At 43.5% G+C, this 22423-nt stretch overlaps 1 protein-coding gene across 2 annotated transcripts in view; it reads left to right on the top strand.

Annotated features, from left to right (window-relative positions):
* The window catches only part of DOCK1 (dedicator of cytokinesis 1), a 265620-nt gene that overhangs the window by 206864 nt on the left and 36333 nt on the right, over window positions 1-22423 (top strand). For both annotated transcript variants that reach the window (XM_048312102.1, XM_048312101.1), the window contains exons 34-40: window positions 999-1084; window positions 1272-1428; window positions 5030-5070; window positions 6400-6490; window positions 9756-9875; window positions 19030-19119; window positions 21290-21394. In XM_048312102.1, the coding sequence (XP_048168059.1) occupies window positions 999-1084; window positions 1272-1428; window positions 5030-5070; window positions 6400-6490; window positions 9756-9875; window positions 19030-19119; window positions 21290-21394 (690 nt within the window). The remainder of the gene's footprint in view (window positions 1-998; window positions 1085-1271; window positions 1429-5029; window positions 5071-6399; window positions 6491-9755; window positions 9876-19029; window positions 19120-21289; window positions 21395-22423) is intronic.

Here is a 22423-nt window from a genome sequence, read left to right as displayed (position 1 = left end):
TGCTGTTAATATCGCCTGCAGATACAAAGTACATCCCTTGACATTTACAGAATGTTGGTACTCTTTGTTCTTGTGCAGGGGCCCTTTGCTTCTCCTCAGCGTCCTTAGGGCTGGCTTAAGCAGGTGACAGTGGAAAAACCTGGTGACAACTGTTCTGTCACCGAACTCCCACTCTGAGCCCTGGGCTCCCATTCCCCTGCCACAGGCTCCCAGCTCACCCAGCCTCTCCTGCTGAGGTCTCTGTCTTTAATCCTGTGGATGTCTGTGCTTATTTAATGAAGAATTAGGAATTAGGAGACTTAACTGATTCATTACAGAGCAGCAGGCGACTAACAGTTCACATTCATTCCTAGCAGCAACAGCTAAAGCCCTCTGTAATCATTAAAAATCCAGGGAATTACCGAGTTTGCATTTTAAATTTATATTCTGATGCCCACTTAAGTTTGCGTTATTTTATTATTGCCCAAATAAAATTATTCTGGAGTTGTTTGAAATGTCTCCCTTCCCTTCTGCAGGGTTTATTAGCAGCTTTCTCAGTTATGTTCCACTGGGAGTCAATGTCTGTGTGCTAAAAAGGGGTGTCAGGGATGCTGGGGGATGCATCCAGCAGGATTATCCAGCCTCAGGTGTTGCCTTTCTCAGAGAGCTTCCAGCATTTTTGTGTTTAGTTCTGCTGCTGGGGACATTCTGTGTCACCTTTCTCCCTGCCCTCATTCCTGTCATTAATCTCCTTCTTTAGTTTTCCATAATGCAAATATTTACACTTCATTTAACAACACGACCAATGATTCCTGTAACCAAAGAAGTCCTTGTAGGGCCGGAGATCATCGTGGAGAATCTAAAACCAGAGGCTGCAAGCTCTAAAAGTGAATCAAGCTTTAAAGCAGGGGCTAAACGTCTCACCGAGGTACCCAACCAATCTGTGAGGCATTGAGGCTACAGTAATAAAGTGAAATATTTGGCAGCTGATTATTTACGCTTGCTTTGTTTAATTATAGTTCGAAAACGAGATCATCACCAAACTGGATCACGAAGTGGAAGGAGGCCGTGGAGATGAGCAGTACAAAGTGTTATTTGACAAAATGTAAGTGTTGATCAGCAGCAAAATTTATGTCACGGGGAAGTCAGGAGAGAGAGCAATTAGACTACAATGAACTTTGTAGCCCAGAAATAATTAAAATCTGTTAACGATGCACAATATTTAGAACTGCACCTGAGTCAAGGTTTTTCTCCGTGTGTGATTAACAAGGCGAACTTAATTGGTTTTTCAGTCTCTTGGAGCACTGCAGGAAGCACAAATACCTGGCTAAGAGTGGGGAGACGTTTGTGAAGCTGGTGGTGCGTCTGATGGAGAGGCTCTTGGACTACAGGACCATCATGCACGACGAGAACAAGGAGAACCGCATGAGCTGCACCGTCAACGTGCTGGTGAGCAGGAAAATCACCCCAAAATCACTACAAAATCGTCACAAAATCACTGCAAAGTCACCACAAAATCACCCCGAAATCACCACGAAATCACCACGAAATCGTCACAAAATCACTGCAAAGTCACCACAAAATCACCCCAAAATCACCACGAAATTGCCACAAAATCACTACAAAATCACCACAAAATCGCCACAAAATCGCCATAAAATCACTACAAAACCGTCACAAAATAGAAAATCACCAAGAATCACTACAAAATTGCCACCAAATTGCCAAAAATCAGCATGAAATCGCCAGAAAAATCACTACAAAATCACCACAACACTACCACAAAATCACTACAAAATCACCCAGAAAATCACCACAAAATCGCTAGAAAATCACCAAGAATCACTACAAAATTGCCACCAAATTGCCAAAAATCAGCATGAAATCACCACAAAAATCACTACAAAATCACCAAAAATCACAACACTACCACAAAATCACTACAAAATCACTCAAAAAATAATTCAAAAAATCACCATAAAATCACCCAAAAAACCACCACTAAACCACCACAAAATCACCCAGAAAATCACCCAAAGCCCCACTGCTCTCTGAATCCTGCACCTTTAACAGAGGGTTTGACTCGACCAGAGTGTCTGTTGGGATTCTTGGGGAAATTTGGAATGCTTTCCCCATTTTTTTCCTATTTTGGTGAATGCAAATCTCTGAAAAAGTGGGTTATTCCTTCTTTAATTGTTTCTACAGGAAGATTTAAGGAGAAATGTTACAGGGCCTGTTCATTGACATTTACAATTGATGTATAAACAACTCTGTGCAGAAAAACACTTGACATACGGAATGTTGGAGTTCTCTGCCATTTACTCCCAAAATTTCCATGGATTTGCAGTCCCATCTGTATTCTGCTCTCTGCTCAGCCCCCATATTCAAATTTTGTGAAGGAATTGAAGTTACTATTTCATTTACAGCAGGAAAAGCTCGGCTTGTTTTCCTCATTGATACGAGGAAAACTTTCTGGATCCTCTTAGATCCAGAAATTCTGGAGTGTCCACTCCATGCACAAATCTTGGTCTGTTTGGGCTGCAGATGGAAGTAGTAATTGTCCCCACTGTACCCACATCATGTTTTTGGTGGAGATTCAGAGAATGAGATTTTACAAGCCTAAAATCAGCACCCATGAAGAATAACTTTCAGAGACCCCCAAAATAACGTGAACTTAATTTGAGTTTTCCATCAGCACTGTTTGCCACTGAGGATTCCAAGCTTTCCTCCTCAGATCATCATCGAAGCTTTAATTTTGTTTAAATACATGGGGCACAGCCAGTGTTTATGATTTATGTGATCTGGATGATGGATTTTGTTCAGGAAAGAGCTGAGTAAATAGTTTGAAGGTTGGGGTTTTTTTGCATATAATGTAGTTTGTAGCTTTTTTGATTTTGCATCTAATGCAGTCCTCAGCTCGTGCAGCGCAGCCTTTACGCCGCCCCATCACATCAGCCGTAAACAAAACAGTGCCCACTGGAGCAGGAGAGGAGATGGAGGCATCCAATTTGAAATTGGGCGCTTATTTTTAGTTTGTTTTTCCTCTCTGTGCACATTAGAAAGCATCAGAATGTTTGGGAAGTGGGCAGAGAGGAGGGACTTGCAGGGTTGTCACTGGCTGGTGGTGCAGCAAGCGCAGAAAGGTCACGGCGTCCTCGCGAGCAGAGCCCTGGTGGAAAGTCCTGCCAGTTCTCCAGGCAGGATGGGGAGCAGCAAATCAGTCACCATGCTCTCTGTGTCAAACTGGGAAAATTCCCTTAGGAAGTTTGAAGTTGTTCCTCCTTCCCTTCATCTGGATACTCAGAGTCTCCTCCCAGGAATTCTTGCCATCCCCATGGGGGATCCTGAGAACACTCGGGGGTTGGGTTTGTTTTCTCCAAGTGTCTCCCAAGAGCAGCTCCTGATGCTGGTTTTTGGCAGCTGAGTTTGTCAGGCATTTGCAGATGATGAATTTTGTGGGTGATGTGCTGCTGTCAGGTTCAATCACTGTGAGGCACCAGGCACAGGCCTGCTGGAGCCACTGGAGTTCCCAGGAAATGCTGGGAAGCGGCGCAGGGCGGAATTTTCTGTTACTTTCAGTAGTCATGATTTCAAAGTTTAGCTTGATTTTACCACTCCCATTTTCCCTCCAGGGCCTACTCAGCCTTTTCATCATTCTCCAGGTTCCTGAAGTGAAGTTCATGCCTTTGCAAAAATCTAACCCACGGCTGAAACTCGGCACAATTCCCACGTGGGGTCTCAAAGAGTTCCTAATTGGGACTTTAATGATGCTGAGGGTTTCCTAGGATTAGGTTTGTCTGTATTGATGGTGCTTTAACTTGGAGGGTTTGATCTGCACTTAAGCCAGTGCTGACAGGAAAGGGGCTCAGGCTGGAGCAAAGGAGGCTCAGGGGGGACCTTGTGGCTCTGCACAAGTCCCTGACAGGAGGGGGCAGCCGGGGGGGTCGGGCTCTGCTGGCAGGGAACAGGGACAGGAGAGAGGGAACGGCCTCAGGCTGGGCCAGGGCAGGCTCAGGGTGGATATTGGGGAAAATTTCCTCATGGAAAGAGTTGTAAAGCGTTGGCACAGCTGCCCAGAGCAGAGGTGGAGTCCCCATTCCTGAGAGGATTTTAAAGCCCTCTGGATGTGGCCCTTGTGGACATGGGGCAGTGGTGGCCTTGGCAGTTTGTTTTCTGAATTGAACCCAAAACCAGTAAGCAGTTACATGAACTTAAATATCCCTGGAGTAACCCATCATTCTGCTGTGAAATGGGGATTCTGTCTTGCATTCCAGTTCTCTTTGAAGGGATCACTTCTGTATTGGATTTATCCCTCTTTTAGTACTGGGTGTGTGCTCTTCTGGTGCCTCCTCAAACTGCTTTAATTTAGCATTGAAATATATTTAATTCAGTGAAGAAGGACTTTCTTCGTTGTTTTTTTTTCTTAGATATATTTTATATTTTGGAGGCAAACTTGAAATTAGATTCAGCAGTGCCTTGAATCTTTCACCCAGTTTATTATATTTTGCATTCACAATATTTGCACTGTTAACTAGTTTATCTCAAGGCTGGAGGCACTCGGAGGAGAGGGATGCTAATGTGTGACATATGCAACCAGATAAATAACACTAATCCAACTTTTGATTTCCAAGGAAACTGTTAGAATCCAAGAGCAGATGATGTATTGCTCAACTAAGGTTCAGAATTTTCAATCCATAGAACAACTGTTGCTTAAAAATTACAGGTTTTTTGTATATTAGAAAACTTCCAGCTGAAAATGGTTAATGATGTGTGACTTGCAAATGCCAGCAGCAAATTTCTAGCAGTGCTATTCTGGCAAACTCTTAACCTTTGCAATGAGACAGAAGGCCTAAAACACTTGCAACATGAAACATCCCAGCATTCGAATTTGTGAGTTAAATAACTTGTGTTCCATCACTGGAGGCAAATTTCATTTTGCAGTTTGGAGGCTGACGTTATGCAATTATGAATTTTTAATTTGGAGCCTGTTCTGTGTACATTCCAAAGTGTGAAATCAAAGACTTTGTAACCAAATTATGTTGTTTTTCAGAATTTCTACAAGGAGATCGAGAGGGAAGAGATGTACATAAGGTTTGTAAACATGACTGGTGACAAACTGCCTGACACAGGCACTGTAATTGGGGGAAATTAAGTTCGTATTAAGCAGTCACTTGGGGGCTGGAGGAGAAGAGTACTGAAAAATCACACCTTGGCTGAACCTGAAGTAATTCAAAATCTTATCTGCACTGAGAACAGAGTGCTGGAAGTGAAAGTCAGGAGATTATCTCTGTCCCCTTTCTCCAAGTCCTTGGGTTCCATTACAATGAACACTGAAATACTCAGGAGCCAGAACTCTTCTGTTCATGAGGAAAACAAAAAAGTCAAAAGCTGAGCAAAGAAATGATGCTGCCTCCTGGTGAGGTACAAAAGATGTGACTTGGAATAAAAACAACTATTAAATAATACCTGATACTTATTTTAAACTTAAAGCTTTCAAAATCTCTTTTCAGACAAAGTAAACGTGGAAATTGGTGCTTTCTGTGAAAATGGGGTTCACAGCCCCCCATTTGTGCTTTGGCTGACAATTGCTTACGCTGTTGTGCTAAAACGATGGAGTTTGTGCTTGTAATGCTATTTTAGGTATCTAAATGTTACTCAATTCATTCTCAGGTGCTTGTTATCTTTTTGGAAGAATTTTCACTTGTGAACTCTCTTCCTGTTGTTTAAATGGTTTTAATTGGTCTGTTAGAAGCTTGCAAAAAGAAAATTGTGGACAAACACATGGAGTTATTTATTATTATTTAGGTCTCCCTGCTCAGCATCTCTGTAAAGACAAATTGCCTCTCACGGTCAAACCCCCATCCAAATTCTCTCCAATTTCTGTCAACGAACTTATAATTAACATCAAACATGAAAGTATTTTCACTGGCTTTTTCAAAATAGAATTTTTAATAGTTTTGTGGGGATTTTTTTAAATGGTCAGTAAAAAAATCATCAAAGAAAACCCAGAAGAGAATCCCCTTCCAGAGGTGTGATGATAGTGGAGTTAAAGAAGGAAATTTACTTCTGTCCCCATAGCTGAACTGTAAGAGTGCTCTGTCTTGCACAAAAGCAGCATTGGGTATTTTACTCATCACAAGTCATCCATCTGGTGTTCAGTCAAAGATTGCACCCGATGATCTCAGAGGTCTTTTCCAACCTTAACGATCCCATGATTTTCTGAGCGTCCTTTGAGAACGACACAGTGGAAATGCAAATGGTCCTAAAGGTTGGCTGCACACAGAAATGTGAACTTTAACCAATCCCACAAATATTTACTTGTTTGAAGATAGACTTGAACCCTTGTAATCTTCAAAAGAAATGGCTGAGTAGCATCCTAACCCCACTCTTTCTAAGAGCCACTGTTTCTGTCGCTGGCAGGTATCTGTACAAGCTGTGTGACCTGCACAAGGAGTGTGATAACTACACAGAGGCTGCCTACACCTTACTCCTGCACGCAAAGCTCCTCAAGGTAAACCCCAAAACACATCCTGAGTTGGGGAAATCCCAGCAGCAGCCAGCCAGGGGGGTGTTTGCCACTCAGAGCAGCTGCACTTCGGGCTAACAGCTCTGTGCTGGGTTCTTTTTGCACATGGAATTCATACGCGAAGGAAAGCAGCACTTCAGTGGGTGGCAGAGGTGGATCTTGACCTGATATGAAGGGAATGTGGTCAAGTCAGCACTGCAAAATCCAAATTGCAAATATCCACATTGTGCAATATGTGAAAGCCTCAAACCAGATGTTTTAGTAAATCAGCTCTCCACAGATCTTTGTGCCAAGGAGTGCTGGAGCCCATTCTCGAGTGCTCTTGGGTGTCTGGAGTAGATTCAGTTTGGATTTCAGAAAACTGTAGAGAGATTCAGATGGCCTTCTCTCCAAGTTCATGCTTTTAAAAGGTGCATGTCATTTTAATGCAGTGTTACCCAGCTTAGAGCACATTTAAAGAGGCACAACAATATTGCTGCTCTTCAAGGAATGTTTGGGGTAGCCTGCAATATGCACAAATAACGTGTTATCTGCAGAAAGTGCCTGAAGTAAAGCATTTGAGTGATTAACACTATCCACTGCCAGCCAGAAATGGAGTGAAGCTGTATTTCAGAAGCATTAATTCCCTGAAAACGTTCTGGAGAGAAGATGTTGTCTCTGACATGCAGCTTTTTTACGTGCTTGTGTCACAAATGTGGGAGCAGGTACCCACTTTGCTCTCCTGGCTAGCATTTAGGAAGATGCTGCTCTTGCCAGCAGACACTTGTGTCATGAAATTGCATTTAATACATCTGAGTCATCACTGAATTCCTGTTTTTATGGTTTATGTTTTACATTTAAAAAGCAGTTAATGGGAAAAGCAAAAATCTCAGTGTGATCAGAATTAGAAGTTCTGGAAGAGTTGGCTTTAGTCCTGCTTGTCTTCCTCGCATTTCACAACCTGCAGTGAAATCTTTCTCCCTCAAGGAGTGCTGGATCTCTTTCCACTCTCCTCAAGGACAGGACCCCCCAGGGCAGAGAGTCAGGGACAGAATAATTGAGAATTTCATTTTCCCCTTCATCTCCTGCTCGTGCCAAGGGTGTTGCAGCCTCCTGATCCAGGGAAAGTTTCCCTTCCTGTGGCAAGGGATGGGACAAGATGGGTTTTAGGGTTCCTTCCCACCCAAACCAGCCTGGGATTCTGTTACTGCAACCTGCTGGGCCCATGGTGCCCCTCTTCATCAAGGAGATGGATCTCATCCGAAGCAGCCAACTATTCTTAGCAATCCTGCCTTTAATTTAAGCAATCCCCAGCAAAGTGTGAGGGTAAAATATCTGTTTTGAAAAGTTGAAAAGGGGAAGGTGTTAAATGAGATCTTCTGATGGATGCACTGAGAGTTATTTGTACCTCAAAGCTGAGGAAGCTGCATCCAAGCCGTAATAAGACTAAATGTGATGCAGAGTGTACATGTGCAATTTAAATGAAGACACTCTGAAATATATTTACTGTATTTTAAAATAATCAGAGGGTTATTACACAAGGAAACATCTCAAAGATTCATCTGCAGTGCAAAAGCAAACTGTGAGTTGTGCCCACTTCACATGGATAAACCTTCCAGATGGGATGAAGGATTGATTCCCTTCCATGGGGGCTGTGTTTTCTGAATAAATGATGGAACAAGCCATTCCATAAAATGATACTCAGACTTTCACCTGGCATGGCTTGGACTTGTTAGACATTTTACTTTCTGTAACCTCAAATTAGAGTTGAGCCAGTTGTGGCTTTTCTTAGAGAATGTGTTCAGCGAGCAGGTGAGAGTCTCACTTAATGTACTTCCTTGCATTCCATGGAAGAACTTCATGGGAAGAAATACCCATTTTTCTTTCCTTCTAATGCAAATCAATAGACACAGCAAATGCCAGGGTAGGGTTTGTCACAGGTTTTCTTTCCTGAGTGGACATTTGTTTATAAGTATAATTTCATTATGGGCTGGAATTAGTTTATTGTAAAGGTGTATCAGTCTCTATCTCAGTGCCTGCTCCTGCAGCCCTTGGTGGAGGGAGGAGTTCAGTGTTGCCTGAGGAGCAGCAATAATTTGGGTGTGTAACTGAGCAATTGAGTTTTTCTGTCAAGCCTCAGGACAGGATTTTCAATGACACTCATCACTGGCAGATACTTCATCCCCCTGATTTTAATGGGATCACATTGAGGGCAAGACTGAGAGCGCGTGAGAATTTCACCTTTAAATTTGCAAGAAGGCTCTGTCTGTGGGGAGAGAGAGGCCAAATTACTGCAAGCTGATGAAGCACACTCAAGAAAGGAGACTTTTGTTGTGTTTTCAACCCTTTCTGTCAAAATGGAGGTGTTCAAAACTAACAGAAGATAGTGGCTCTTAGCATGCTGAAAAAAATGCCATCACACTGCAGGCTCCAGCAGGTTTGTGCTGCTCAGAAACAGAGCTCAGGACAGAGCTGTCAGAGGTGTCTGCATGACCCAAACACAAACATTCTGGCCAAATTAAGAAGTGATTGGGTGCAATTTAATAATATATAGGAGGTAAAATAACAGTAATTCTGGAAATGAATCTGGGAGTTGCCCAGAGAAGCTGTGGCTGCCCCTGGATCCCTGGAAGTGTCCAAGGCCAGGCTGGATGGGGTTTGGAGCACCCTGGGCTAGTGGAAGGTGTCCCTGCCCGTGGCAGGGGATGGAATGGGATGACCTTGAAGGTCTTTTCCAACCCAAACCATTCCATGATTCTGTTGACAGCTTTCCCTTGATCCATCAGTCGCTTGCTGGAGGAGCCAGAGCTGCTAATTGCAGACAGGCTGGATAAAGTTAATTGTGCTTTCCCTGCCTCCAGAGATTCTCAGCGAGTTGGAGCCATCTCATTTCCCTGCCTTCAGCCCTTTCCTTTGTGCTGATGTGTCTGGGCTCCAAGGCTTCTCTCACATAAAGTGAAGTGTTCCTTGTGTCCCCAGTGGGTTGTACCCATCAGCAGGCCAAGGTCGCTCTCATCAAACTCACCAAGGAGGGGCAGCCACCTCCAGAAGCTCCCTTCCAGCTGATAGATGTAATTAGCCTCCAATTACAGCATCCAAATAAATGATCCTTGTGCCCAAGGAAGCAAAGGGCACAACTGTGAGAAAACCCTTCATTGGTGCATTAACTGCAGTACCACTTCTTTAAATAAAACCCCTCTCTTTTATTTAGCTTCAGAACTCAAAACTTTGGATTTGCTTTCACTTTTCCCCTTTTTTTGGTGTGATTTAGTGGTCAGAAGAAGCATGTGCAGCACATCTTACCCAGCGGGATGGATACCAAGCTGCTACTCAAGGACAGCTGAAAGATCAGCTCTATCAAGAAATTATCCATTACTTTGACAAGGGCAAGGTAAAAAGGGAAGAAAAAAAGTGCAAATGTATTTCATTGCTTTTCTCTCGAACTTATAAATTTAATAGTAAACATAGTTTGCATCCAGTGACCTTCAGGAAGCACTTACAGGTAATGATACCACCAAAAAAACAGTCAAAAGAAATCACTGGTACATTTATAACTGCTGTGTTAAGGGTAAATATATGGGTATGTGGTGCCATGGAGTAAATAATAAAGTGATGCCTGTAATTTGGAGGACTCTTTCTGGCAGTTACAAGAGCTAATGGAATCCTTCAGCTCCCCTTGTTTTGCCTTGTGTACACAAAAATAATCCCTCAGGGCCTGGATGTCTGTGGTTCATATCATAAATATCCTGGGATGAGGATATTTCATCGCAATTGCATCGTTTAATGCAGCAGGAATTTGCATTTGGCGGTGCTTGGTGTTGGAGAGGAAGGGGGTTAACGTGGGAGACAGGGATGGATCAGTGTTTGGATATTCCAAGCACGAAATTCAAGTACAGAAGCAGGAATCCCTTTGTCAGAACATTTCAGAGAAGTAAACTTGGGGTTTAACAGTGATCTCTGTAGGGTGAACAGGAATGGTGTTTCCTGCTAGGACTAGAATATTATCCAGCCAGCCCATCCTTTCCAGGTGAGTTTTTAGCAGAATCAGACCAAAATACTAGAATCACTTTGATAGGAAGAATCATTTCTATCATTTTGTTAGAAACTTTGCCTGAAAAGTTAAACTTTATCACTTACCTTAATGCAATGTTTAAAAGTTGTTAGTGAGTGATGCTAAAAGTTGCAGTTCTAGACCGGGATGAAAGTTGTAAAAATATAATTCTGGAGTGATGAACAAGTGGCTGTTTGGGGCTGGGGCTGGTGGAGGTGACTTGGGGACAGAACTGGTTCCTGCTGCCCAAAAAGCTTGTCCTGAGTCAATGAGGAGAATCTCATTTGAATGAGGGTCACAGAAGATTTAAAAGCTTATTTTAATCTTACATTCCTGTCTGGAAGGAAAACCAGAAGTTGCCTGGTTTTATTTTGTTGCTTTATGGGCTTCCTGTTAGTCCTTTAGGGTATCCAGGCACTGGGAATTGTTCTGCTGAGCACCAGTTCTCTGCAGAACTCAAATCCCAGGAGTCCTGTGTGATTTGTGTGTGTGTGTGTGTGAGGAGATGATTAATTTCCAAAGTTCTCTTTTCTGCTTACAGACATTCCTTCTCTCATTTTCTGGTCACTCAAGCTGGTGATAATTTTTCATATTGCTCCGTGAAAAGGGAAATAAAAAAATCAATATACACTGGGAATATTCATTTTAGGTGAATTTGCAAATATCAGGAAGCTCCAAGTGGAGGTTTCCAGTGTAGATTGAAGGTAATCCTCTCATTTGGGATGTTCTGACATTAAGTTAAATCAACTTCTTGCATGTCCTTGTGCAGTTTGCAAACATAGCCCAGCAGCTGCTTTAACTCCCTGGTCAGTAACACCTGAAACAGCCTTTGCTGTGCATTTTTGGGACACTGAACCCTGCACAAACCAATTCCTCTTTTTTGGGCCATGACCACCCAGCTGGGTCCCTGCCTGGCAGTTCACTCCAGCTTGATCCCACTTGTTTGATTTCCCTTCCCATAAAGTCAACAAGAGGTGCCAAAAGAAGATCCCCACCCCCTGGACAGCTGCAGAGCCACTTCCAGGCTTTTACAGAAGCTCAGGAGTTTCGTCTGAAAGTTGTGAGCCTGTGCCTCTCCCACCCCAACCTGCCTGATGGGAAACTGGATTTGGGAAGGGAGGGACGTGGGGGTCAGAAACATTATGTAGAAGAAATGGAGGAGAGGGATTTCCTAAAACTGGGTTTAAAACATTGGCTTTTTGCTTTTTAAAGGCTTGTGTAGTTCAGCCTCTCAAAAATCATGATCCCTTTCTCTTGGCAGAGTAATTTCCCAGGGGAAGGCACGGTGCACTTGACTATTAAAACCAACCATGAGGCTTATCCCTTAAATATTGGCATTCATGGGGAGGTGAATTTAGATTTCATCCTCCATACACAGGCTGGAATGGAGTGAACATCTCACTTCTGGCCCAGAAGTGCCTGAGAGATTTGTAAGTGAGTAAAAGGGAGAGTGGACTTGCCCTGCAGGCAGGAGTGTGGCACCTCATGTGGGCTGAGAACAAAGTGCTGGCCCTCACCATGAGTATCCCTGGTACTTGTAGGTCAAGATCCATTTAAGATCCCTCATTTTGATTTCTATTTTTAATCTGCTGTTCTCAGGAAGTTTGCTTTCTTTACCTGTATCTGACTTTTGGTCCTTAAACCAACCTTTTGTAAAGCTGAGGTACAACTTTCACCTTAGTGAAGAAGCATTTTTGAGAAACACCTTTTGCATTTTGCAGTTGTTCTACTTTATGGATTTGATTCCTGGTTAGTTGTGCTCTTCATTCCTTTTCTAAGCTCCTTCTTTCCAAGAGGAAAGTTGTTTCCCTGGTATGGGCATCCTTTTCTCTCCTAGATTATTCTTCCTCACTGCTCTGCACTTTCCAGTCTCCCCTCCATCTCTCTTGGCTTTTGCCCTTCAAATCCTTATCCTCAGGCTTATCCCAGCAGTCTGACCCATCCTTTGAACTGCTCTCAAGTGTTTGCTCTCTCTGTGTTTTCCTGAAGCTTTGTGATTTCCAACAGCCCTTAATCCAGGGACTTCACTGGAAGCTGTTGGGTTGGAATATCCCAAGGCGAGAAGGGAAAACAGTGACGGGAGTAAAGGGATGAGGGAAGAGGTGACATTTTTCCTGTGGGAAGCAGTTGAGGGAAGTCAATGTTAATGAACTCCTGAAGCCAAGGAATGCTCCTTGGCAAAGGTAAGGTGCTGTTTTAAACCAGGTTTGTGTGGTCTCTGGAGCCACGAGGGAAGCAGCAGCTTCCTGCCCTGTTCCTGTTCCTGCCCAGGGAGATGTGGGAACACCAACAGGCTCAGGTTTGCTGGGGATGCTGCTGCCCATAAATCAGGACAGTTTTCCCTCTGCTCTCCATAAATTGAAAGTGTTGGTCCCAAGGAGAAAAAAGGAAATAAATGCACACTGCTCATTTATTTCTGCTCCTCCTTTTTCCCCTCCTCCTCCAGAAAAAAGCTTTTACTGCTTTACAGCAGCCACAGAACAAAAAATATCTGAAATTACACAGCAAATGCCATGCTTTGGCTTAAAAGGCCTTTTTTTCTGGCTCATGGGATGACATCAAATGGCTTTTTTTCTTCCATCTTAACAAGAGAGTGGTGAAATTCACCTGTCTGCCAAAAATCTGTGTGAGGCTCGTGGCCAGCTCAGCCCTGGAGTGTGTCCTGAGAGCTGGGAAGGACAGAGAGTCTTGGGAGAGGGAGGATACAGAGTCTGTTCCAAAGGAATATATTTATTTGTTTAAAGGCTTTCCAGCCTGGCTCTATCTTGGATGCAGGGCTACCAATAGAGAAGTGCTGAGTTTTAGCATTTTATTTCAAATACTAAGCCTTCATGTTAGTTAATTACCACTACCTGAAATTTAACCAGCTTAGAAAGTCCCTCACACGTCAGAATATGGCACCATAATATTCTTACCCCAGACTATTTCACTGCTCCTGACCATTAACTCTGCAGGAGCTCAGAAATACCCTGAGATCCTCCTTTGCTGCTATTAACCTCAAAAACTAAATTGGATGCTGTAGCTCTTTCTGGCCAACAAGCAATCCAGCTTGAAAAATAAATTAAATGGCTGGGTGTTCCCTAAAAAAGATCTCCTGCATCTCCAAAATCTTGCCTGTAACAATTTGCATCTCATGTCTACACAACTAAATTTAGGCTCTGCACGTTTTTCCTACACCTAGAGTATAAAAGAAGCATTTTCCTTCCAGTGTCAGCAGCCTCTCTCCCTGGTACCCTCTCCAGATAAATTGTTTCTCCCATTAATGAGTTGTACCTCGTACAAATCCTGTGTTGTAGCTCCCTGTACGACTCATTTCTCCAGCAGACTTGCCATGTCCTGGGCAAAGCTGGGAAAGCTTCCAAGGCAGGAAATCTGCGAGGCAGCAGATTGGGAGTTAGTGACCTTCAAGAATACAGATTTCATTTATCAGGATCCTAGGCCCCAGCCGTGCTGTCCTCACCTGAATAAATTGGCTCTGGAGCAAACAGCTGAATTTTTCAGAGGGTTGTGCAGGGATGTGAGGCACACAGCCCCTGTTTCTCTAAGGATGGCAGAAAAATCTCCAGCTTTGGGTTGGATTTCCGTGATGTTGGAGGTGTCATGGTGCAGCTGCACAAGGGAAAAGCCAGGTTCAGGAAACAGCCTCAAGTTGCTCCAGAGGAGGTTTTGGTTGGATATTAGGAAGTGTTTCCTCATGGAAAGGGTTGGCAGGCAGAGGATCAGGCTGCCCAGGGCAGTGGTGCAGTCCCCTTCTCTGGAATTGTTCAAAAAATGTGTGGATGTGGCACTTGAGGTCAGGATTTAGTGTTTAACAAGGTGATGGTTGATGATCTTAGAAGTCTTTTCCAACTTTAGTGATTCTCTGGCCTCCTGGACCTCTGGAGTTCAGGGCACTCTCCACTGGAGAAATTGAGTTCCATAATGCAGCTTCTCATTGTTCCACTGAAGAACTGAACAGGACAGTTGGGATTTCCAAACAGAGATGTTGGAGCAGAGTGAGATTTTTAAGAGGCAGTAGAAAAAGAAAGTGGGTGCTCTTCCCTGAGACAGAGCTCTTGGCTGGAGAGGGACGAAGTTAGAGACTGGCAAAAATGGAAAGAATCTTTTCCCCTTTATCCCTTTTTTATCATGCATTTGCAGTACAGTAGAAAAAGTGCCTGAAAGTGTTCCATTAAAAATAATGTGACAAAATGTCAGCAGGGTAGCCTGTAAACTGACTTTTAAAGAAACTTTAAAGGAATTCCAGTAATTTAAGCCAGAAACAAATGTTGTTCTTAATATCTGAAGCTGCTCTGCTGATAGAATTGGGATTGTTCAACCTGGAGAAGGATCCAGAGAGATCTTAGAGCCCCTTCCAGTGCCTAAAGGGGCTCCAAGAGAGCTGGAGAGGGACTTGGGACAAGGGCTGGAGAGCCAGGACACAGGGAATGGCTTCCCAGTGCCAGAGGGCAGGGCTGGATGGGAGATTGGGCAGGAATTGTTCCCTGGGAGGGTGGGCAGGCCCTGGCACAGGGTGCCCAGAGCAGCTGGGGCTGCCCCTGGATCCCTGGCAGTGCCCAAGGCCAGGCTGGACATTGGGGCTGGAGCAGCCTGGCACAGTGGGAGGTGTCCCTGCCATGGCAGGGGTGGCACTGGGTGGGCTTTGAGGTCCCTTCCATCCAAACCATTCTGGGATTCCCTGATTCCATGGTCTGGTTTTCTCCTTTTCATCTCCACTTCCTTGCTTAAGAAGCACACAAGGATTATGTGATGACTGGGTGTGTGTTGTACATGAACTAAATCCGGATCACATTTAATTTGAGGATTCATTTTTCAGGCTCTGGAACATTTACAGAATCCATTATTAATATTAATATTCAGTAACATATAAAGGCTTTGTTCAGGCTAGAGGAGGTGCAGTGGAAGCAGCCTCTGCTCCGGTGTGTTTATGGTGTCAACAGACAAGGGTGGGAAGGTGAAAAAAAAAAATCAAAGGAGATTTAATTCTGCTGAAGTTGTTCTTTAATCAGTGGCAGTGCTGTGCTACCTATAGGCAGTGATGTGTAGGCAGAGTGTGTCTGCTTTTAGAATCACTGAATGGTTTGGCTTGGAAAGGACCTTTAAAGGTCACCTGGTCCCACCCTCTGTCACAAGCAAGGGCATCTATCATAGACCAGGTTCCTCCAAGCCTGGCCTTGGACACTGCCAGGGATCCAGGGGCAGCCCCAGCTGCTCTGGGCACCCTGTGCCAGGGCCTGCCCACCCTCCCAGGGAACAATTCCTGCCCAATCTCCCATCTAAATCTCCCCACCTGGTGCTTTGCATTCCCAGACATGGTTTGGGAACACGTCTGTGCTTATCCAGGAGTCAGTGGGAAGAACCAACAGAGCTTGTTTACAGTGCTGATGCAAATCAGAAATGATTTAGACTTCCATTTGTTTCCAGTCTCATTTTGAAGAGGGACTGGTTAAATCTGGAACATACAAACAGGGAACAGGACAATGATGGTCCCACCGTTGTCTTTGAAATGAAAATATGCAGAAGTTATGGATGACCGAAGTTCAGAAGAGAATGGCACTCAGAATGAAGGAAGGTTAAATGATTCTGAAAGCTTTCGCTTGCTGACTTAACAAGCAACTGAATATTAGTTCAGTTCCTATAAACTGATGCTATATTGCCCTTCTGAGTCAAAATTAACTCAACTTACTGTGTGAAAATGTCCTCCTTTTTCTGCAACTGTGCCTTTACTCTTAAATTCATGTTAATTTTGTTTAGAAATAAAAACATGCTCTGTATCATCATGCTAGATTAGATCCATAATATGGATAAAAACATTCAGATCCTTCCATTTGCAAAAATTGCATGGCAGAGCATTCAGGCTGCCTTGTAATTTCCTGCAGACGTGATCCCTCATTACCGTGATTATAATTAGTCCTTCTGATGCGTTTTTCACCTTCAAGGCACTTTACAAACACGAGGCAACTCATGCTCATTCCAGTCCTCTTCCCTAGATAAATAACATTCTGAACCTTGTTGGAGAAATAAGGAAAATCAAGAGGAGGGGTCGAACACCACGTGGAGCTGCAAGGAAAGGTTAATGGAGAGCCAGGTTCTGCTCCTTGTGAGCATTCATGGCTTTTTTAGCTTAAATTAGGTCACCCCTTTGTCCAAACATCATCCCAGCTGGTTTTTGCAGGACTCAGAAGCTCCTTTCCCCTCGCTCAGCCCCACAGTACAGTTTTTAGCCCTTATTTTGTCTTCACTTCGAGGGCAGAAATCTCTCTCCTTTCTCCCTGCGATCTGCTGTAACTGTTCTTCCCTGTGCAGTTTCTCATCTCCTGCACCATCAGCAGCTCCCTGCCTGTCCAGGCTGCTGCTCTCCAGCCATTCCTGCTCAGTTTGCCAATCTTCCAGTCCATCCCTCCACTTGAAAATTGGCTCCTGGTTTCCAAAGAGGAGCAGGGATGAAAAGTGAACCAGTGCGACCCATCTTGCTTTGGTGGCGTTGGCATGTTCCACTTGCTGAGGGTTCATCCTTAACGTTTTATTCTTATTTTTTAAACCAGCATCTAGAACCAGGAATTTTTCTAATAGCCTTTTTTTTCCCGATTTCCTGATATACTGAGAAATGCAATTTCAACTTGCAGATCAAAAGACAAATGGAACTCACCTGACATTGATTTTGGGGCTTTGAGTGTGGGATGTTATTTGTGTGGTTTGGGGAGCTTCTGGTTTTTGGGGTGTAAAATACCTCTTTATTTGCACAGTGCTTTAAAGCAGATGGGATTGGAGGATTTTTATGGGATGGATACAGGGATCAGTTGTTGTGAAGGTTTCCTCAGGTCATCATTCCTCTTCTCTCCCCAGCATACACCTCCCACCATCACTGGAAGTTGTGGTGCTTCATCCCAAACTCCCTGTTCCCAAAGGTGGATGTTTTTGGGGACAAATGGGGAATTCAGTGTTCAGCCCTCCCCCTCAGCCCTCCTTCATCCGCCTGCTCTTGGCTGCTACATCCCTTCAGGGTTCCACCAGGGCAAGGAACGTGTGGCCTGATGCTGAGAGGAGAATGAGGTGGTGTGGCCAGAGGATTTAAATTTAAGATGAAGGCTAATACAATCTTCATTTCTAACTCATGCTGAATCTCATTTTTATAATAAAGTGAGGTCAGCAATGCCAACCAAATTTCAGCAGCAGAGGCAGATCATCAAGTTTGATCTTAGATAGCCTGGTGTGCTAATTTCAGCATATTTTTGGGTTTGAGTGGTTCTTTCTCTTTGGAGTAGAAAAAACAAATGAAAAATGCACATTTAAAACCATTCTTGCTGCTCCTCATTAAGATTGTTGCCTTCTGAAGAGCTGAAGGATATTGTTAAATTTCTTTGGGTCACTTGAGACGGCTGCTGAATTTCATGGTTGAGGAACGAGAGGAAGAAGAACCAATGGAAATATAATGAGTATTTGTTCAAAGCAATATCTGCAAATTGCCTGTCCTGTCTAATACAGATTATAGATATTAGAGGGAGAGAGAGGTGATTATGAAATATAATCAATCACCAGCCTTGCTCCAAAGCCTTAGGTCCTGGGTTTTTTTGTGGACAGGCTGTGTTTGCACATTACTGGATGGGCTGGCAGGAATCATTTTACTTCTGAAGCTGTTTGATCATCTGACTTGATTTGCATCCAGTAAATTTGCATCCCGTGCCAGGGAAGGTCATGGAGCAGATCACCTTGAGTGCCATCAAGCCAAGAAGGCCAGTGGCACCTGGGTTGTGTTAAAAATGGTGTGGTAGCAGGACCAGGGCAGGGATTGTCCCTCTATACTGGCACTGCTGAGGCACCTCCAGCCCCTTTTAGGTTTTGGGCCCCTCAATGATAAAAAAGACACTGAGGGGCTGGAGCATGTCCAGGGAAGGGAATGGAGCTGGGAAGGGGCTGGAGAATTCCTGAGGGAGCTGGGAAAGGGGCTGAGCCTGGAGCAAAGGAGGCTCAGGGGGGACCTTGTGGCTCTGCACAAGTCCCTGACAGGAGGGGGCAGCCGGGGGGGTCGGGCTCTGCTCGCAGGGAACAGGGACAGGAGGAGAGGGAACGGCCTCAGGCTGGGCCAGGGGAGGGGCAGGGTGGACATTTGGGGACAATTCCTTCATGGAAAGGTTTGTCCAGCCCTGGCACAGCTGCAGTGATGGAGTCCCCATCCCTGGAGGGATTTAAAATCCCATGTGGATGTGGCACTTGGGGACATGGGGCAGTGTGGCCTTGGCAGTGCTGGGAGTTGTTGAACTCAATGAACTTAGAGGGCTTTTCCAGCCTAAACAATTCCATGATTCCATTAATAGAGACATTTATAACCCCAGCACAGCTCTTTGGCACATCAGATGCTCAGTGTTTTCAGGCATGTGGCACAATGCATTTGGCTGCTTCATTCAGATTTATTTGATTCTAATGTTGATGTTTAACCAAGGTATGTAATTCAGCTTCTTTGTTGTTGTTTTGTGATTTTTTTTTTTTCCAACAGATGTGGGAAGAGGCCATTGCCTTGGGTAAAGAACTTGCAGAACAGTATGAAAATGAAATGTTTGATTATGAACAACTCAGTGAACTGCTGGTAGGTTTTTTTAATGACATAGACACTGCAATAATTTGTTTCAGAGTTGAATTTGTAAGCTTTTAAAATTTTATCAAAAATACTACAGCAATGACAGTAAAATGCAGAAACACATACCCATCTTGGCTTTGCTGGACCAATGTCAGTTAACTGGCTAGTACTGGAGAGCCTGAAAAACACTGATTTTTTTTTTTAGCTGAAAGAAAAACATTCATTTGGGGTATAAAAGGAAATTTTGAATGTAAATATAAATGGGAACATGAAAAAAAAAATCTCCATTCTCTCTCAAGTGTCCTTCCATATTCACATTTCTTTTTTTAGGTATGAATAATCCCCAAGCATTCATGTCTACAGTCAGTTATTTTTGCCCTGACGTTACCCATTCATTATCCCTGCACCCTTTTTTTCCTCCTGTTCTCTTCCAAAGACATAAATGACAGCTGTCACTGTCCCTCCTCAGGTCCCAGCCATTCCCACAGGAGTTGGGATGTGATTCCAGTTTGGTTCTGAAAATTCTCACCTTTCAGGTTTTTGCTACATTTTACCTTTGCACTAAGAGTACATTTTCCTGAATTTCTTTGAATTGTTTATCTGGTTTCTTTATCCCAGTGTGTCTGAGCTGGGCATTCCCATGGTGTTGAACTCAGCTCCACACAGCCCCAGCTTACTCCTCCTGGTGGGGTGGGCACAGAATATTCTTCATTTCAGTATAAAAGGAAAAGGGTAGGATTGTTCCTCAGCGAGAAATGATTGCCTTGTGTCAGATAGGATTATTCACCAGCAGGTGGCTGCTCTCCGAGTCCCTCAGTTTTAATTTTTCATCTCCTTTTTGCTTGCATGTGGGAACATGAACAGGTTTGTCACAGAGGCAGCCACTCTTTAATTACCCTGTTGGATCCTTTTGGGGGGAGAAGTTGGAATTTGTAGCCAATGATCACAGAATGACTGAATGATTTGTGTTGGAAGGGACCTTAAAGCTCATCCAGTGCCACCCCCTGCCATGGGCAGGGACACCTTCCATAGACCAGGTTGCTCCAAGCCCTGTCCAACCTGGCCTTGGATGCTTCTCCGAGATGGACTTTCTCCCTCTTCAAATAAGGGAGACCCACAACTTCCAATCCTCACATCAGACAATTGAGTTTATCTGCTCTTTATTCATCAGCCAGGAGATGAGATGTCACAGAATTAGTCCTGGGGTGCGTTTCCCTCACAAGACAGAGATCAAAATTCACATTCCCATATGAGTCAGGTCTCACATAAGCCATCAGCTTTTCTTATTGCTGCTGCTGAACAGCTCTTTTTTTTCTCCCCAAAATAAAATTTACAAGTTTTTTGTTCTTTCCGTTCTCCCTCTTGTCTCTTTTCTTCAAGCAATTTTAAATATTAGCCTCTAAGACAATTCACAAATGACAAAATAGTTTTGCTCCAGATGAGCTGAGAAATATTCGGCAGATCTGGGTCTTTGTAGTCTTGGTGCCATTTACTGTTATCTGTCACGTGGGAGCAGCACTAAACCTCATCCCAGATCAAAAGTCATTCTCTTTGCAGAAATAATAGACTAAAAATAAGTTAATGAACAGATCTTCTGAAGCTGCTCATTTGCTATTATTTCATCATTAGAGATAAAGAGCTCGGCATCGAAAGCAGATGGCGTCTGACATGCGTACGTTTTTTCCAAAATTTACATTTTCCTGCAGTTCTCAAATGCCTGCTTTCCATATGCAAATTCATGGTTGGAAATATGGAAGAGAAGCAGTAGAAAAATGTAATGAGATGTAACAGCCCAAAACTGGCAAGTCAGCACCACTGGGATGAGCTGTGTGTGGCTTCATGCTTCCGGTGTTTCAGCATCCCAAGTGTCACAACTGGAATTTCAAGATTGCCTTGCAGATTCCAGACCTTCATTGCAAGTGAAATATTGGATATGGAGCAGTGAGGTTCACCATGATGAGGTCCATCAAAATGGAGATATTCCTTAGGGAACAGTCAGATTCACCATGATGAGTAGAAAAATGGCTGCAGAGTCTGGTATTTCAAATATTGCCATGAACCTGATAGAAAGATGAAGAAAAAGGGGAACAAAACATCTTTAAATTAGAGATGCACACCTTAAATATGAGGAATCTCCTAAAAGCTCAGGTCATAGAAATGCCTCCTGTTTATTTTGCAGAGAAAACAGGCCCAGTTCTATGAAAACATTGTGAAAGTGATACGACCGAAGCCAGACTATTTTGCTGTTGGATACTATGGCCAGGGATTCCCAACATTCATAAGGGTAAGCGGCCACCTATTTCCACAGAGGTTTCTTGCTTTGGAAATTTCCCTTGGCTTGGAGAAACCTGCATGACACTGACAGGTGTTTTTTAGGTGTATAAAACAAACACTGATTTTTCCTTTCGGGTTTCTAAGATGGAATAGTTGAATTTTAGTAGAAAAACTTTCTCTTCAAATATATCCACTGCTTTATATTTCTTCAGGGTATCACTAGAAATGAAGATAAATGACCCAGTCCATCACTCAGGGTCATAACCATCTGAAATGGTGACATTTTTGCCTGACAGGTTAATATATATTTATATATATAATATATATGAGCATGGTAGCTGTGCCTTTTATATGTGTCCATGGTTTCAGGTGAGTGTCCTTCCCAGCACAGTCACTAAAATGAAGCTGACTATCAAAAGTGTGTGTGATACCTTTAATAGCAATTTTTATCATTGATTTGCTTGTGTCATGTGCCAAGTTAAGACATGTGTCACTTGATTGGTGCCAGGATTGTAGCTTTAGTGACATTTGAGGGGTTTTTCCCTCTAATATTAGGATTTTTATGGGTTGAATAGTGAGGCTATAACATGTCTGAATTGCATCTGTGTTATGATTATCTGGCACTTAGGTGGTGACACAGAAATAACCCATCATTATTTAGTTAACTTCCCTGGGCATCCTGTGCCAGTGACTCCCCCCCTCACAGGAATGAATTCCTTCCCAATATTCCATCTAACCCTGCCCTCTGAAAACCAGGCTGTTGAATGTCCTGCTGATGGAGAAAACCCTCACTTTTCCTTCTATTCCAACGTTCCCTGTGAATTACAAGTGGATATACATAAATTACAGTCGTACAGAGGCCTCTTAAACATCTATGATTACCTTTTTTTTTCCCCCAATAGAGCGTTTTCTTTCCCCTACTGAGCATTTCAAAAGGCACCATTGCAGAGTTAAACCCAACTGGGCAAATCTGAACTACTCCAGGTTCCTACCCCCAGTCAAAACACCCTTTTTTAACAAGTGCTGTGTAATTTTTTCA

The sequence above is a fragment of the Corvus hawaiiensis genome, chromosome 8, assembly GCF_020740725.1.
Source record: "Corvus hawaiiensis isolate bCorHaw1 chromosome 8, bCorHaw1.pri.cur, whole genome shotgun sequence".
NCBI classification, from domain to species: domain Eukaryota; kingdom Metazoa; phylum Chordata; class Aves; order Passeriformes; family Corvidae; genus Corvus; species Corvus hawaiiensis.
Note: the sequence above shows the minus strand (reverse complement) of the source record. Positions and strands in the feature narration are given on the sequence as shown.